The following is a 15,805-nucleotide window of genomic DNA, read 5'->3' on the forward strand; positions in this document are numbered from 1 at the left end:
TTGCCCTAAACCTACTTGAAGTGAAATAAATTCATTTGGCGCCACAGCGCCCCCTACAGATTTTATATGGAGGTTAAATGTTTAGTTTTGCGAAATTATATGAAATTTGACACACAACTCAATTTTAGCATCCCCATCAAAAAAGTCAATGAGACCCATGTCATAATTGTTATGGCGTTGCCGTAACGATGACCGAAACCTTTCATGTTATTCCAATGGGGAAATCGCCAGAACATGTTTACACTTTAGACTTTCACAAACTCCTCCCAGGGCGTCAGCCCTATTAACCTGAAATTTGGTGAGACTCATCTTCAGGACCATCAAAAGTTATCCACATTTTCATTCAAAGAGTCACGGTGTCTGTGCGGCAAAGCCGCACATTTTGCCAAGAATTCAAAATAAAATTGCTTTTTGATGGTAAAACAAAGGGGAGAAGATGTGACAGCGTCACAGATTCAGCAGTAGGCGTGATAAAAGGACAATTGGGGCGCGTTAGCGCCCCCTCCTCTTGCGGCGTGGCGGCGGTGTGGCGGCGGCGTGGCGAGGGCCGATCATTGCCGCTTGCGGCTATATTTCTTCTTCTTCTTCTTCTCGGGACCAACCCCCCTATTTTTCACCCAGTGAACATTGACGAAAAGTCACAAAAATTTGCACGCCTCTAAAAATCGTGCCTCTCTACATTCTGGCTATTTCCTTTTTCTAAAATAAAAAAAATTGGCGCGTCAGCGCCCCCAAATGTACCAAAAATGCATTGAGAGATGGGAAATGACCCAAAAAAAATATGATCGTAGAATCATGAAATTTGGCGCAGAGGTAGATGGTGACAAGAGAAGTAAAAAATATTATTACGGCAACGCCGTCTGCCAAACCAAATGTCGGCCATATTGCTTCAAAAATGGCTAAACATGACTTCGGAGTTTTTCCAAACGTCGTACTTTTACGAACTCCTCCATGGGCGTTGGCCCTAAAAAGCTGAAATTTGGTGAAAATGCTACTGAGGAGTGGGACATCAAAAGTTATCCAAATTACATTGATACCTCTCACGGTCTCTGTGCGGCGAAGCCGCAAACTGTAGCTAGAGTTTCAGAAATCTCCCATATTTAAAATTTCTGCCGTTTGCGCAGATAAAGTCCGAATTGCGTCAAATTAGAATCAGTTGTTAAACTCTTTGCCCTAAACCTACTTGAAGTGAAATAAATTCATTTGGCGCCACAGCGCCCCCTACAGATTTTATATGGAGGTTAAATGTTTAGTTTTGCGAAATTATATGAAATTTGACACACAACTCAATTTTAGCATCCCCATCAAAAAAGTCAATGAGACCCATGTCATAATTGTTATGGCGTTGCCGTAACGATGACCGAAACCTTTCATGTTATTCCAATGGGGAAATCGCCAGAACATGTTTACACTTTAGACTTTCACAAACTCCTCCCAGGGCGTCAGCCCTATTAACCTGAAATTTGGTGAGACTCATCTTCAGGACCATCAAAAGTTATCCACATTTTCATTCAAAGAGTCACGGTGTCTGTGCGGCAGAGCCGCACATTTTGCCAAGAATTCAAAATAAAATAGCTTTTTGATGGTAAAACAAAGGGGAGAAGATGTGACAGCGTCACAGATTCAGCAGTAGGCGTAATAAAAGGACAATTGGGGCGCGTTAGCGCCCCCTCCTCTTGCGGCGTGGCGGCGGCGTGGCGAGGGCCGATCATTGCCGCTTGTGGCTATATTTATTATTATTATTATTATTATTATTATTATTATCATCTCTAAACAAAGCTATGAAGTTTCTGACGTTATTCTATTGTGTAATTGTAAATACACAATAACTAAATCTATACTCTAGATCTGTGAACATAGTTCGTACTGTTTTAGTTTTTACAAATGCGTTATTGCTTTGTTGAAGAATGAATCAAAACAGGTTCATGAATAAATAAAAAAAAAAAACAGTAGATTTACCCAAAAATAAGTAATTTTGTTCTTGGCTCCCAACAACATTCAATAGAAAAATAATCCTGCAAAGAGTTTTACACAATGCATTGTATATGTTGTTATATTGAATACCAATCCTGTCTTGTAAAAATGTAATAAGTCCTAGCGCTGCACTTTTGAAACCAGTTGAGTTGGTTCCAGCGCTCAATAGAGTAATAAGCACTGTACTACACGGCAGAGTTGGCCCTGGTCTTCACTAAAGCCAAGGGAGCTGCATTTCCATAATTTAGATTATTTAACAACAACAATATGCCTCATTTGTTTTTTTTATATTTCAAATAGATTGGCCCATTTTCCAGGAGACCTTACGTTTGGCATATATTTACAGCACACATCTTTAACTTTTTTGGTCTAACTCCAAGTGTCCCACATTACAAATAGAGTGGAGCCAGAGTCTGCCAGACATCATTGTTTCAGACTAGAACAGTTTCAGGTCAAGCTTGTGTTTTCTTTTATATTATTGATGCTCAATGTTTTTGTAAATTTTTGATAGGTTAAACTATCGGCCATCGTTTCTAGTGCCCACAAAGAAACATCTCAGAATACAAGCTTGCTGAAGGCTGTTCTATAAATTATATACACATTTTAATACAGTTCAATTTATTTATCAGAGCGCTTTACAGTTTATATTACACTTTTGAGAAAGTATTTTCTGCCCAAGGTCCAGTGAGTAAATTGATAACTTGTGCTCAACAGAGCTCAGAGTATTACTGTATGTGTCTGACCCTGTATCAACATTTCAGTGCTTGAGCCCAATCCAGGATGAATGAAACTTCACTGAGCAGCCAGCTGTGTTAGTCCAGAAAAACCCTGGTCAGATGTGGCTCAGTGCCAGCAGCCTACTCACAATATTCCAGTGCCCTGCTCCTGTTTCTCAGCACAACACTGATAAATTGGTCCCGCTGGGATTTGGAAAGGTTTTTGTGCCCATTTTGACCTGAATTACTGTGACTGTTCACAAAAACTCAAGGTAATTTGCATTTTTAATGCATGCTATTTCTGCAGTGCATTGTAATGACTGATACAAATGGCAAGCCAGAAAAAAGAGGCAGCACTCGTCTTTTAGAGGCCAGCAGACAGTGTAATTAACACTGAGCACATCAGAGCAGGTCCATGTTTAACTTCACTGACAGGACACTTTCAAGCACCAATTACACGTTCTCGTGTTGGTAACCTTCAGCAAGTGTCGCCACAACAAACGCTGACAAGCTAATCGTGGGACTTTTAGGAAAATATATAGTTTGATGTTAAATTATATCATTATTTTGTGACCCTGGTTTTGTGTCTTAATGAATTGTGTTATGATAGGCTCATGATACAAGGAAGTATAATTATAAAGGTTAAATCAAAGGCAAAGGAGCAATAAGGTTTGATGGTGTTCCAAACCATAAACCATAAAATGTGTGATTGTGCACAAATGTATGTTTAAATATGAAACTTAACACAAAGCCTATATCACACTGTGCTGTGTCCACCTGTGCACACAGAGGCACACACAGGGGCAGATGGGCCAACACTAAGAGAGAGACAAATTGACAGACGCTGAATTGCACTGTGGGTGCTTCTCTCAAGACCTGAATAGTATCACACACTTCGACTACCCCCCATTGCTAGAGTACCCTTGAGCAAGGTACTCAGAAGCTGTGAACAACACTGTGGCAGAGCTACCACCTTCTAGTTGATCTGTGTGATCCTGCATGTGTTCCTGTGTTTCTTTATTTCATGTCTCTATTTGACTTTGTGGGTGCCAGAGGAACAACAAAGTGTATTTCTGCAGCAGAGGGATGTCTCTAAACTCCAGACTATTTTAAATACCTTGGACTAAAACCATCTGAAAATTTCTGTTAAGTCAGCACCATTAGCCAAATGAGCTTAAGGCTACAATAGCCGGTTGGGGGATAACCATGTTTCGCAGCCTGAAGGCTAAATTACGGATCACTGATACACACTAAACATGCTTTTTATTAAAAAATAAATACAAAAAATACACATGTGTTCAACAACAACTTGGTTTTGATTTGCATTAGGGTTTGTTAGTAGATGTTAGGTTGTGATGAACATCAACATTACAGGCCTAAATTTCAAAGGTTGCAATAGGCATAACGCACAAAACAACATAAATGGAACTACTAGATATTGTAAATGATTGTTGTATTGTTTGGGTAGTTTCCTGACAATTGGAGTCTGTTATACAGTGACTTTAATTTATTCTCCTCCCTGTATTGACACTTCTAATGTGGTTACTCCACACACTGGCTGTGGTTAGTGTCTATTTGTTCTCATTGCTGTCCTCTCTCCTCCCTCACTCCCCTCTCCATTTACCTCAAGCCAACTCGTGTCACTGATGAACTACTGTTCCGCCAGACAGACTTAAAAAATGGATTACATTTCCCGACATTTGGAAACAAATAGTTAGAGTGTGGCACATACATCTACTGTACAACTGTGACGTGTGCCCAGCTCTGTGAGAAAGAAACTGTCTGTGGGACAATGGTGGAAACTGGTCATATTTATTTGCGACTTCATATTGGTCTTGTCTGACGGATGGATTGTTTTCCTAGATGTCTGGAGCAGAATGTATGTTATAAATTACTCGAGAGATCTTGCTTTGGGGGTGAAAGTGGTAGTTCATATTTTCTATCATAGACTGAAATGGCATTTTGCTCAATGGACTTGCATTTACTGCTTCAATAGGTATTTAGTGAACAGTATATCACAATTAATCTGGGGTTGGAGTCTTGCCAATGTTGCGTGACACAACATAATTATATTCAGCTTAAAGGTTTCGACCTGAAGTATCCATTCATGGGCTATTAAAAGTGAAGGTTTGGTATAAAACGATGGCTACTCATGAAATGAAATAATACACTTAAGTGATTGCAATGGGTGTTGTAATACATTCAACCTCATTTGACATGGCATGACATTACAAAATAATTTTCAGAGTTACAGTGTTTTTGTTTGTTGTTTTTTCCCTTGTGAACAATCTAGCCACAAGTGGTCACAAATCAGGATGAATGAAGACGCTTGTGTAATAAAATAAAATAAGCCTCTTTATTCCTTTTAATCAAGATGCATCTTAATGATTCCAATGATCCAAAATTGTCTCTGGATATATTTTTAGATCTTTATCTTACATTTCTCAAATACAGTAATGTTTTTTGACATTGAGGTCGCTGCCAGAATATTATGAGGTTATACTTAGCTCACCCAATAAATGACAAAGAATGATCTCTAGTGTGAAATGAATGATCCTCAAAGCAAAATCCGGGGTCACAATGCTCCTTTGTTCTCAGTACTCAAACTAAACTGCCATTTTCTCTTTGTCATTTCGCTAAGTCATTTTGTTCTCAAGTGCAAAACGAATTAATAAATGCTTTGTTAAAAGTATTATATGTGGAGCCACTCAACAATTCAAGGAGTCCAGCTTTACCTCAGCGCAGGTAGCAGCGAGCCACAGTCAATTCTTCCACTTCATTTGGCTCTCGCATTTTACACATGAGCCTCCCATCAACTGCATCTATTGTTCCAGCTCCAGCAGACCAGTCGCAGGTCAAGTGCCGCGGTCAAGCACATTATAATGGTCAGTGAATAAGTCGTTTCTTCACTGTTTTCTGTCAGCCTTTCCTCTGGCCTGACATCGAGTTGAAATGGAAAAAACAAATAATTCCATTGTTCTGTGCCAATAGCAGCTTTCCACACCTTCAAGCTTCAGTTTAAATAATACACTCCGTGTTATTGGGACATTGGGACAATTGCAAAAATCATTTCATGAAGAATGAAAGACCTACAACTGATCATTTTTTAAAATGGCAGATTCATAATAGAAGAGCAATTGATAGAAATTTGAATTGGTACTGTGGGTGAAAATAAATTAACTTAACTTATTTGTCTCTCTAACAACATTGTACAATGTTGATGATTTTTAATCTTCTCATTTTGGCATCAAAGTTTCAGGCCCTAGAGGCCACTAACAAAACCCAAATGTCACATACGTAGAAAAAATATGACGAAGCACATTGGCAGAGGATCCGCTGGACGTGTGTGCGAGGGGGGGGCATCCACATCGATGGGTGTGTGTGTGCGAAGTCATGGACCTGCGATGCATGTGTGTGTGTGGGGAGAAGAAGGGGGGGACAGAGCCTATGACAGCAGCGTTTTGACAGGTAGACTATTGCTTTGCATAAACTTCATCTCCAACTTCTGCTTGAAAAAAAAAAAAATACCAGTCCCCACATTTGCATCATTTTCGAAATGTTAAAACATTAACATGAATACAAAACAGACTTGTTCCAATCGCAAGCAGTTGTGATTAACTGAGTAGGCTAATAGTAAATGAATTGCGTACTAAACACAAACTTCCTCAAACTGGCTTCTTCTCTTCTCTTTGAGCACACATCACTTTCTGCCTCGTCTCTGAAAACTCCGTACGCAGGGTGCAGCGTTTGCGGACACAACTCCATGTCAAGTTGTCTTTTTATAAATCCCAAACTTAATGCGGAAAAATCCTGTACGTTACTTTTGGCCCTTATTTTGTATGCACCCTTTATAAATGAGACACCAATCTGTGCAGAGGAAACCACAGAATGCATGATTTTCAAGATCATTTTCAAGATGGATAATTTTATGCCATAGCGTGGAACATTCTGGGTAAAGCAATAACATTTCCATGGATACCAACAGGAGATGGTCACCCTCACCAAAAAAAGTTACATTGTCTATCTTTGAGGTAGCGTTCAAGAAAATGTACACCAAAACATGAATAAGTTGTGAACTTTATACAGCATTTTTCACAAATAAAAATCACAAAATCTTTTATAGAAGTACTCCAAATTAGTACAACAACAAGTGTTCTTTTTAAAGGGAACAAAGTACTATGCAAACCTATGCAATATCAACTTTAATGATTTAAAGTTCCTCTTCCTCTTTATTTGTTTATTCAAAATGTTAGGGTAAACCTGTATTGTCCTGCAACTGAGGCTTCAGTGCTCAGAAAATCCCCGTTTTCACCCACATCACTATTCTTTTTTGTATTATTATTTGAAAAGTGAATACTCTCACAGCATAATATGCTGTAAAATAATAAAGACATGTATGACTAGTCACTCACTGTTTCTACATTCAGGTATTTTTGATCAAAATTGCAGTTTACAATTAATTAAATTGATTATCTGCTTATGTTATAGTTTAATAAGATGTTCCTAAAAAGGCACAATATGTCTCCTTTAAAAGGATCAACAACATTTTACGAAATGTCCCGATGCTGTATCGTAAAACACAACCTTCCAATTCCCTCACTGTAGTACTGCCAAACGTTCTGCAATGCCACGTGAAAAGCCCACAGACTGTAAATCATGTTGTCCTTGTAATATTCAACATTCATATTGAATATTGCATGTTTTCACAGTACTCCATAGCCTTATAGATCACTGTCCCTCTGCTGTCTCTAAACATCCATCTACTACTACTACTACAGTGTGGCTGTTCTCCTCTGGGACTGTCACCGTTAGACATGGCAACACTAAGGTGGCCTGACAGGACTCGACCATAACATGCACAAATGTTTGCTCACTGTAAAGATGTCTTATTGCATATGCCGCTTGACTAGTTTGGACAGCTGACCACCCGTAAAATGGCCACAAACCCCGGCTCACTTAGTTTTTCCGCATAAATGTCAAACAGCTGTAGTTTCATGTGGCGGTCACATAAGCTGAAGCTGGAGAAGGCGTTTGTACGAAATTAATGAAGGAGAAGAGACAGAAGCAGGCAGACGTGAATAGTGATCAGGCCATTTTAGTGTTCATTGTGTGGTTGAATAGTGAGTGGCATTGACTGCTGTCTTCGGTGAAATAGTTGGAACATATTGATGAATGGGATGTATATCATGGCGAGAAGAGCATATTTATTTTTGATTGCACAGCGGTTTAGTTCTCCTCTCCTTTCTGCTCAAACCTCTTCAAATTGATCATCGTGATTGATTCTATCTCACCTCACAGCACCAAAAATAACTAGTTGCTGTGAGAGATTCCAACGTACTTTTCCTCTTATAAACAAGCATAAAAATTTAATGATTATGTTTGTGATATTGTGAATTGGGGCTGCGGGGTTAATCTCAACCAAGTCGAAATCACAATCTGAATGGCAATTGGCAAATCGTAAAGACTGGAATTTTTTAAGTGCTACAACAAAATATCCTGGCTTATTTTGTATAAAAGCTGCTGTTTCAATCTGTACAACGTTGTTCTGAAATACATGTGATTCTTATTTTCTTGCATACTCAGTTCATAGGCCGAGTTCAGTCTTTTTGTCAATTCATGTTTAACTGTGAACTTCGAAAAAAATCCTAATCTTATAGCATAAATCGCAAATCTGATCACAATTGCAATACTATAAATGTGTATTCAAATATTATTGATAATATTGTTAATAATAAAAGCTGTAATAAATAATACACATTTCTGATGGTTTAAAAAAATAGCTTCTCTTTATCACTATCAGGATACTCAATATCGTCCATTATTGGGATTGGTTGGTTGTGGTCCAGATAATGTTGTAAAGTTTGTGAGAAGCTGAATCTCTCTGTAACCGCTGTATGAAGAGGAAAAAGAAGGAAATATCCTAAAACAAACATCTTAATTCCAAGGAGCATTCTCTTCTTTTGAACAAGCCAAACGAAAGAATTCTTCTCCCTCTAACAACTGTGAGTCAGCCTCTTGTGTTGTTTTTTGTAAATTAAACAGAGTGCCTTTGTTCTGCGTCAGACGGTCGCAAGAAGGTGCGAAAAAAAAGAGTCTCCAAAAGGTATAAAACTAGTGCTAAATAAGATTATTTTTTGTGGGTTACTATGAATAATTCTGTTAATGCAGCAGTCTCACACCTTTTTACATGGTTTATTTGTCTCTTCTTTGATAATACAGGCACAATCTAAAACTTGTTTTTAGCAATCTCATTACATCTTTAGGTTTGTTCGAAGCTTCTTTCCTCCACTTTTCCATGTTCACTTCACATTACCATACACAGACACTTATAATACTGTCTAATAATGGTCTAATTATCTAATAATTTGTGCTTTCACTTTAGTGAATGGTTATAATGTTCTGGCTGATCGGAGATTTACAGGCAGCATTCAAAGCCATTAAGTGGTTAACCGTGCATGACAAATTGCAGTATTTTGACCTTTCTGTGGCCTTGGCTATTCTTTGTATCAGAGGCTGAGTGCTGAAAAAGTACTAAATGTGTTTTTTTTTTTGTTGCTGTCTGCACCTTTTAAAATCAATCTGGATATGACAAAAATGGATTTGAGCTGGCAGGCTGAACAAGGCCTCATAGGCAATACATCTTGGATCAATAGAAGTCCCATAAGCAGAAACCGTCTGCCTCAGAGTGGAGCTTTGGCCAGTGTCATCAGGAAAAAAAATAATTTACAGTGTATGTGCCCTTGGAATGACATCTCATAAATGTCACTATATAAATAAATGTAAAAAAAAATTAAAAATTGAATGGGCGTGCTGTCAGTAACTAAAGTTTCTCATTTCACGTGCTCCTTTTTATTTGTTACGTGTTGAAATATTCATGTGACAATGTACCTGCTGTCCCCTCTGGGCCAAAAGGTGATTTATTATACCCAGTGTCCAGGCGTTCAGACTGAAATATGGAAGCCATAACACACAGACAGTCCATGTTAATGAGTTCCTGAGTTCCCAATCAAAAAAGCATAGGTCCACGCACATAAATAGTGCATGCCTTAAAGTGAGTGTAATGCAACTTTTAAATCAAGGGTAAACATTAAAAGTCATACACTGGCTGGATTATTTATTGCTCTTAGGACTGCCATCATTTCCACAAAATATTCCAATCATTACTTGCTCTCTATTTTGTTTTGTCCGCTTTAGTAAAATCTCTTCTACTTTTTAAATTTGCTATTCTCTCGCTGCCCACACGTCCGCTTTGGTCCGTCCTTGCTTTAAGGTTGCTGAGGCAATGTTATTAATGTTCACAATAAGCCTCTTTACTTTGTATTTCAGTTTCTGTTTGAGCTCCAAACCATTGCACATCCCCTGAAATGACCTGAAACCTCTTTGTCAGCTCTGGCAAATTACAATTAATGATCAGAAGTCAAAGTCACTTCTATCTTTAAACACGTGCTTTGGCTGCAATCATACAAGCCATCATTTATGTTTGGAAAGGTCAAGTCAAATATTTTAAATCATAGTACAAAATCAGTTGCAACTTGATTAGTAATAAGAATAATCAGTTTTATGAAAATATGAAAAATGTAAGCTATATACTTTTTTGAACACATTATAAACTACTGCACTCGCCTGACTTTCAGAAAAATAATCATTACTCATTTGGTTTTACATATCATTGACTATGCTGATATAGCAAAATACATATGAATCCCCGACCACTGAACATACTCTTCAACTCTCTTTGTAAATTTATTCTGTCAATTTCATACCTCAAAACCCTTTGCTTATGCTTCTAGTTTGGATTAGCTTCCTATTATACAATATTGATGAAAAATGTATTATCGGCTGTGATGATACTATGTTTTTGTTTTATGGAAATTCCTGGTAAGAAATAGAAAATATCTCTTTGCAGTGTATTTATGTGAATAATGGGAGAGTTCTAGAAAATGTTATCGCTTTCAGTTTGTACTAATAATTGCCTTTTGGGCTTTTCTCTGATATGGATCACTCCTGGACTATTGAAGGTCCACCTCATCAACCCACATTCGGGAGGGAGAGGGATTAATGGGAGCAAGTTTGTCCTGTCTGTGCAAGTTTGTCCTGTCTGTGTAATTATTGTATTCTGTCTATTGTATTTTAGGTATAACGATGTCTTTGGACCCCCTTGAAAATGTGATGGCATACCTCAAGGGGCTTTCCACAAAATAAAGTAAAAAAGTAAAAGCTAAAGCAAAGAAGAGACAAATCTTTGACATAGAAGACCGTTCCCATGGCGCACCAATCATCTGACATTTGGTCTTAGGCAAAGCGTAATACTCAACCGTCTCTTTTATTCTTGACAGTTTGTAATTGCCGTGATTTCCCCCAATCGTTCCCAGTATTCTGATGTCTGAAGAGCTTCTTTCATCAATCTTCTACTTAACTATAACCACTGAAAAGCACTGAATGGTCATTATTATGCTCTGCTTATCCCGATCACTTTTCCTCGAGTGGATCAAGGTGCCAGCTGCCTTGGCCAAACAGCAAATGTCCCAAAGGGGCAGCAAAAAGCCATAACAACACTTGAAATAAACAAAATAATCCCCTTCATTCTTCTTTACACAGTTTAGTTGATTTAATTTTCTTAATTTTCAGTTTACTGCCAATTTTGTCATCATGTCTGTTTGAGTTCACACATCATTAATTAGCATGAAGGATGAGTGGAAAGTACAGACCTTCAGACATTTGTTGTCCTAATTGCTATAATCGTCCATATTATTGTTTGGTTCAGGCCTATACATAACGTGACAGCGTCTTTGTGTGTTACTACAGCTCAGTGTTCTTTTAAAGATTTATTTTCAGAAAGTTGGAAAATCACACCGATCGTTCTTCTTTTGTTCATGAGCGCAGACTGCAAGAGGACAAAGCGAAATAAAAAAATGTCTGGGTCGTGCTGCCCAGTGGTCGAGTGGTCCAAGAGGCAGCACATATGCCAAGCTCTGCACAATAGCTCAATCCATTAGCAAGAAATAGATTTAACATTTGGTCTTATGTTTTTCAGGTTGTCAGGATTCATGCTGCCCTCTCCTATTGTCAGCAGTGGATCTATATTGGCCTTATGGTTCACCACAGACTTTGCTGTCAGTGCACAGGGCTTCAAGGCTGTGTATGAAGGTAAGAAATGTGAAAAGAATGCATGACTGAGAAAATGTTGATTTGCTTTACCAACTGCGTGACAGCAATACATCTTGCACAACCACAATGACAAATATGCTTATTTTATTGGTCCCCTGCAAATGAACAGTTCCATACAGTGACATTCACATTTATCTGCACATCCATCTATTGGTTGGACTAGTCGTTATCAGCTTGACATCATAGGCTCACGTGAAACAATGTTTTGTTGGATAGAACTATTCTTGTGTTTTCTACGGAGCCCTGCAAACGTCGTGAAGAAAAACAATTATGGCCAGGATATTACTTAGTTACCTCAAAATAATGATGTTGTTCCTACAGATAATATCTTAGACGGGTGTCATTATTGTTTTTATGATTCTCTGTAGGTTCTGTAGTTTTCTTTGTCCAACCACTAAACAGCAGCACATCTGTATTTACTCCAAGGGCACATACACAAAGCACATTTTCCAAATCAATATACAATGTATTCCACTCAGAATCTACAACATCTGAAGTCAATAGTCAAACAGAGAACATTTTAGTTAAGCATAGATACATTATCATATTCTTGAAAATGACTCAAAGTTTGTCTCAGTCCAGAGGCCCTTCTTGCCACAGTGAAATAGAGTGGCACTTTTCTGCCGTTGATCTGGTTTAATGTGAGACTACAGTCAGGGGAGAGCTGCAGGTAAGTGGCCTGTCAGTCAACGTCACATATTCACCATCAGTGCTTTCTGGGGCCACACAAATGGAGCTTTGCACCACAGGGCCTTTGCGTCGTAAAGCATTCAAGATTATTTTTAAAGATAGCGATTTTAGTATTTGTGATGGGAAATATACTTCTTTTGTAGTATATTTCCCAGATTGGTTGTCCTATATGACAACAATGTCATATAGGACAGCCAATCTAAAATGGTTGTCCTATATGACAATGGTGAGTGAGTCTGTTTCCTAAAAAGTAATGGTGTGATCGAAGTCGCAACTCCTGATTTGAAGATCTGAGAGGCCCTTACAATACACGGGATCAGAGTTTGGTTAGAGCTCATATAGCCCAGGCCCCACAAACAATAGCGGCTTAGGGGGGATTCTGCATCAAACAGGGAGACAGTGGAGCCGTCTGGATGCACAGTGTACACTATACCATTCATGAACTGCAGATATTCTGGGTTTAGTAGTGTCTCTATAATACTGGCTTTTCTTCAATTTATGTTTGTAGCGTTTTTTGCATTTTGAGTAATTGAGGGATAAAGTCTGCATATTTCAGTATGAATGTATGTATGTATGTATGTATGTGTGGATGGATGGATGGATGTATGGGTGGATGGGTGTATGGGTGGATGGGTGTGTGGGTGTATGGGTGTATGGATGTATGGATGTATGGGTGGATGGGTGGATGTGTGTATGGGTGTATGGATGTATGGGTGTATGGGTGGATGGTGTATGGATGTATGGGTGTATGGGTGGATGGGTGTGTGGGTGTATGGGTGTATGGGTGGATGTGTGGATGGGTGTATGGGTGGATGGGTGGATGGGTGTATGGGTTTATGGGTGGATAGGTGTATGGGTGTATGGGTGGATGTGTGGATGGGTGTATGGGTGTATGGGTGGATGGGTGTGTGGGTGTATGGGTGTATGGGTGGATAGGTGTATGGGTGTATGGGTGGATGTGTGGATGGGTGTATGGGTGTATGGGTGGATGGGTGTGTGGGTGTATGGGTGTATGGGTGGATAGGTGTATGGGTGTATGGGTGGATGTGTGGATGGGTGTATGGGTGGATGGGTGGATGGGTGTATGGGTTTATGGGTGGATAGGTGTATGGGTGTATGGGTGGATGTGTGGATGGGTGTATGGGTGTATGGGTGGATGGGTGTGTGGGTGTATGGGTGTATGGGTGGATGTGTGGATGGGTGTATGGGTGGATGGGTGGATGGGTGTGTGGGTGTATGGGTGTATGGGTGTATGGGTGGATGTGTGGATGGGTGTATGGGTGTATGGGTGGATGTGTGGATGGGTGTATGGGTGGATGTGTTTATGTATGTATGTATGTGTGGATGGATGGATAGAGAGGACACAGACATGCTTTAGCAGCTTGGTCCTGGTACATTTTATACATGTCGAATTTGTCTTAGTGACAACGTTGTCATCTGAGATTCTCAAACTTTTGACACCCTTAAGAAAATATTTAGAAATACAGTCTTTTTGAATTACAAGCCAATGGACTGGACAAAACATTAAATCAAGACAAACACATAGAAAATTGTACACTAACCCTAATTCAGAACTAAACCAAACCTAGCCAATAACGTTAGCCTGGGGACTCAGCCTTTTGTTCTTTCCTTCCTGACGCAGGAGCAGTCTTGTACCTTCCTCACATCATCTTTCCGCCCCCTCAAGTTTGCAATGCCTCATTTGAACACGAAAGCCATATATTCTCACATATCCTTTTGGCACCGGGAGCAAACGGTATCATTTCTCTCACCTCTCATTATTTGTCCTGTTTCTAACATTTTTACACAAACTCAAGACTCCAGGGCAATACCTCGGGGCTATTAAACTTAATTTTCCTGTGGGCCAGATTTTTCGGCGGGCCAAGGCCTCTGGGCCGGCGGTGCACAACATGCCACTACTGTTTTATTATTATTAGTTTACTTGAACTGGGTCAGTGCACATTAATCAACATTTCTGTAAATGTGCCAGTATTAGCTCTAGTTTAGCTAGTTTCCAACTGTATTTCCAGGCAAGGTGTAAAATGCCAGCAGTATACAAAACATACATTTACATTATATACAGCACAATTAGGATTACTCTAAAAATATAAATATCCATCCAAGACTGATTACTGGGTGAAACATGTATAGAAATCTGCAACAATAGCCAACATTAACATGGGACAAGCATGTTAAACTGTAAGAAAATGTTGGGTAAAAAATAACATACAAAATGCTTTACCAACATTGCTTTGCCAAATTACCCAACCAGTACTGAACGAGAATGAAACTAGGACTAGACTAGTACAACCAGGTCTGAACCAGGACTAACCCAGAATTAAACCAGTAAACAAGATTAAAAAAATAAATATATATATATATATATATATATATATATATATATAATTGGATGATGGGTTGTGGGCCGGATTAAATTGTCTTATGTTGAATAGCCCTGCTCTACCCTAACATTTCTTTTATAGAATAGGCACATGGCTGCACACTGTCTCACTCTTTATTTATGTATTAATGTGACGTTTCAGTCCCTCTGGCCTTCATCAGGTCAGGCATCAGGCAAGCCAATCATTAGCCAATCAAGTGCGTGGATAAGACACACTCACAATTAAACACCACAATATCTTGTATAAACAATGTTACATATTATGTATGGAAATAGTATTATTTTTTTAGGAACATTTAAAAAGTAACAATTACCTTTTAGTTTACCTGTAGTCAAATTTGTCAAAACTAAGAAGTGGTGCATAAGAACTGTATTCACAATTATTTTACCACGCTAGAATTGCCATTCAGGTTGTACAGGTCTAGACCTATACATTTGGTGCACAAATTCTGATTCCTGACACTTTTTGGTAAAAAAAACGTTATTGAAATTAAAGTAATTGTAATTCATTATAAAAAAAAGGAGAAAATGAGTATAAGACCGCCCCACCCTGCCCAACACAGTGGGCACATGTGCTATCCACTCAACCACAAGCGGCACAAAACTTAAGTAATTGTATTTCATGAGATAAATTGCCAAGTTAAACGAATAGGGACAGCATTTGCCTTTGTTAATCCGGCAGGTCTAAATTTATAGTCACAATCTAGAGATAGGACTGTTTTTGAAAGTAATTTTAACCAAATTGTATCTACACATTTCTCTCAATATCATAAGCTCCTTCCTAATCCTATCCCTCCAACATAACTGTGCTGTTTGGTGCATTATGTTATCAATGTGGCAGACACGACTCCTCCAC

The 15,805-nt window shown here is 38.8% G+C and overlaps 1 protein-coding gene across 1 annotated transcript in view; it reads left to right on the plus strand.

Annotated features, from left to right (window-relative positions):
- The window catches only part of LOC140380623 (CUB and sushi domain-containing protein 1-like), a 357,895-nt gene that overhangs the window by 135,550 nt on the left and 206,540 nt on the right, over positions 1–15,805 (plus strand). Inside the window, exon 3 of the mRNA XM_072464482.1 lies at positions 11,725–11,837. Coding sequence (XP_072320583.1) covers positions 11,725–11,837 — 113 coding nt within the window. The remainder of the gene's footprint in view (positions 1–11,724; positions 11,838–15,805) is intronic.

The sequence above is a fragment of the Eucyclogobius newberryi genome, unplaced genomic scaffold (assembly GCF_026437365.1).
Source record: "Eucyclogobius newberryi isolate DKJ021-1_F unplaced genomic scaffold, fEucNew1.0.hap1 SCAF_5, whole genome shotgun sequence".
Classification (NCBI taxonomy): domain Eukaryota; kingdom Metazoa; phylum Chordata; class Actinopteri; order Gobiiformes; family Gobiidae; genus Eucyclogobius; species Eucyclogobius newberryi.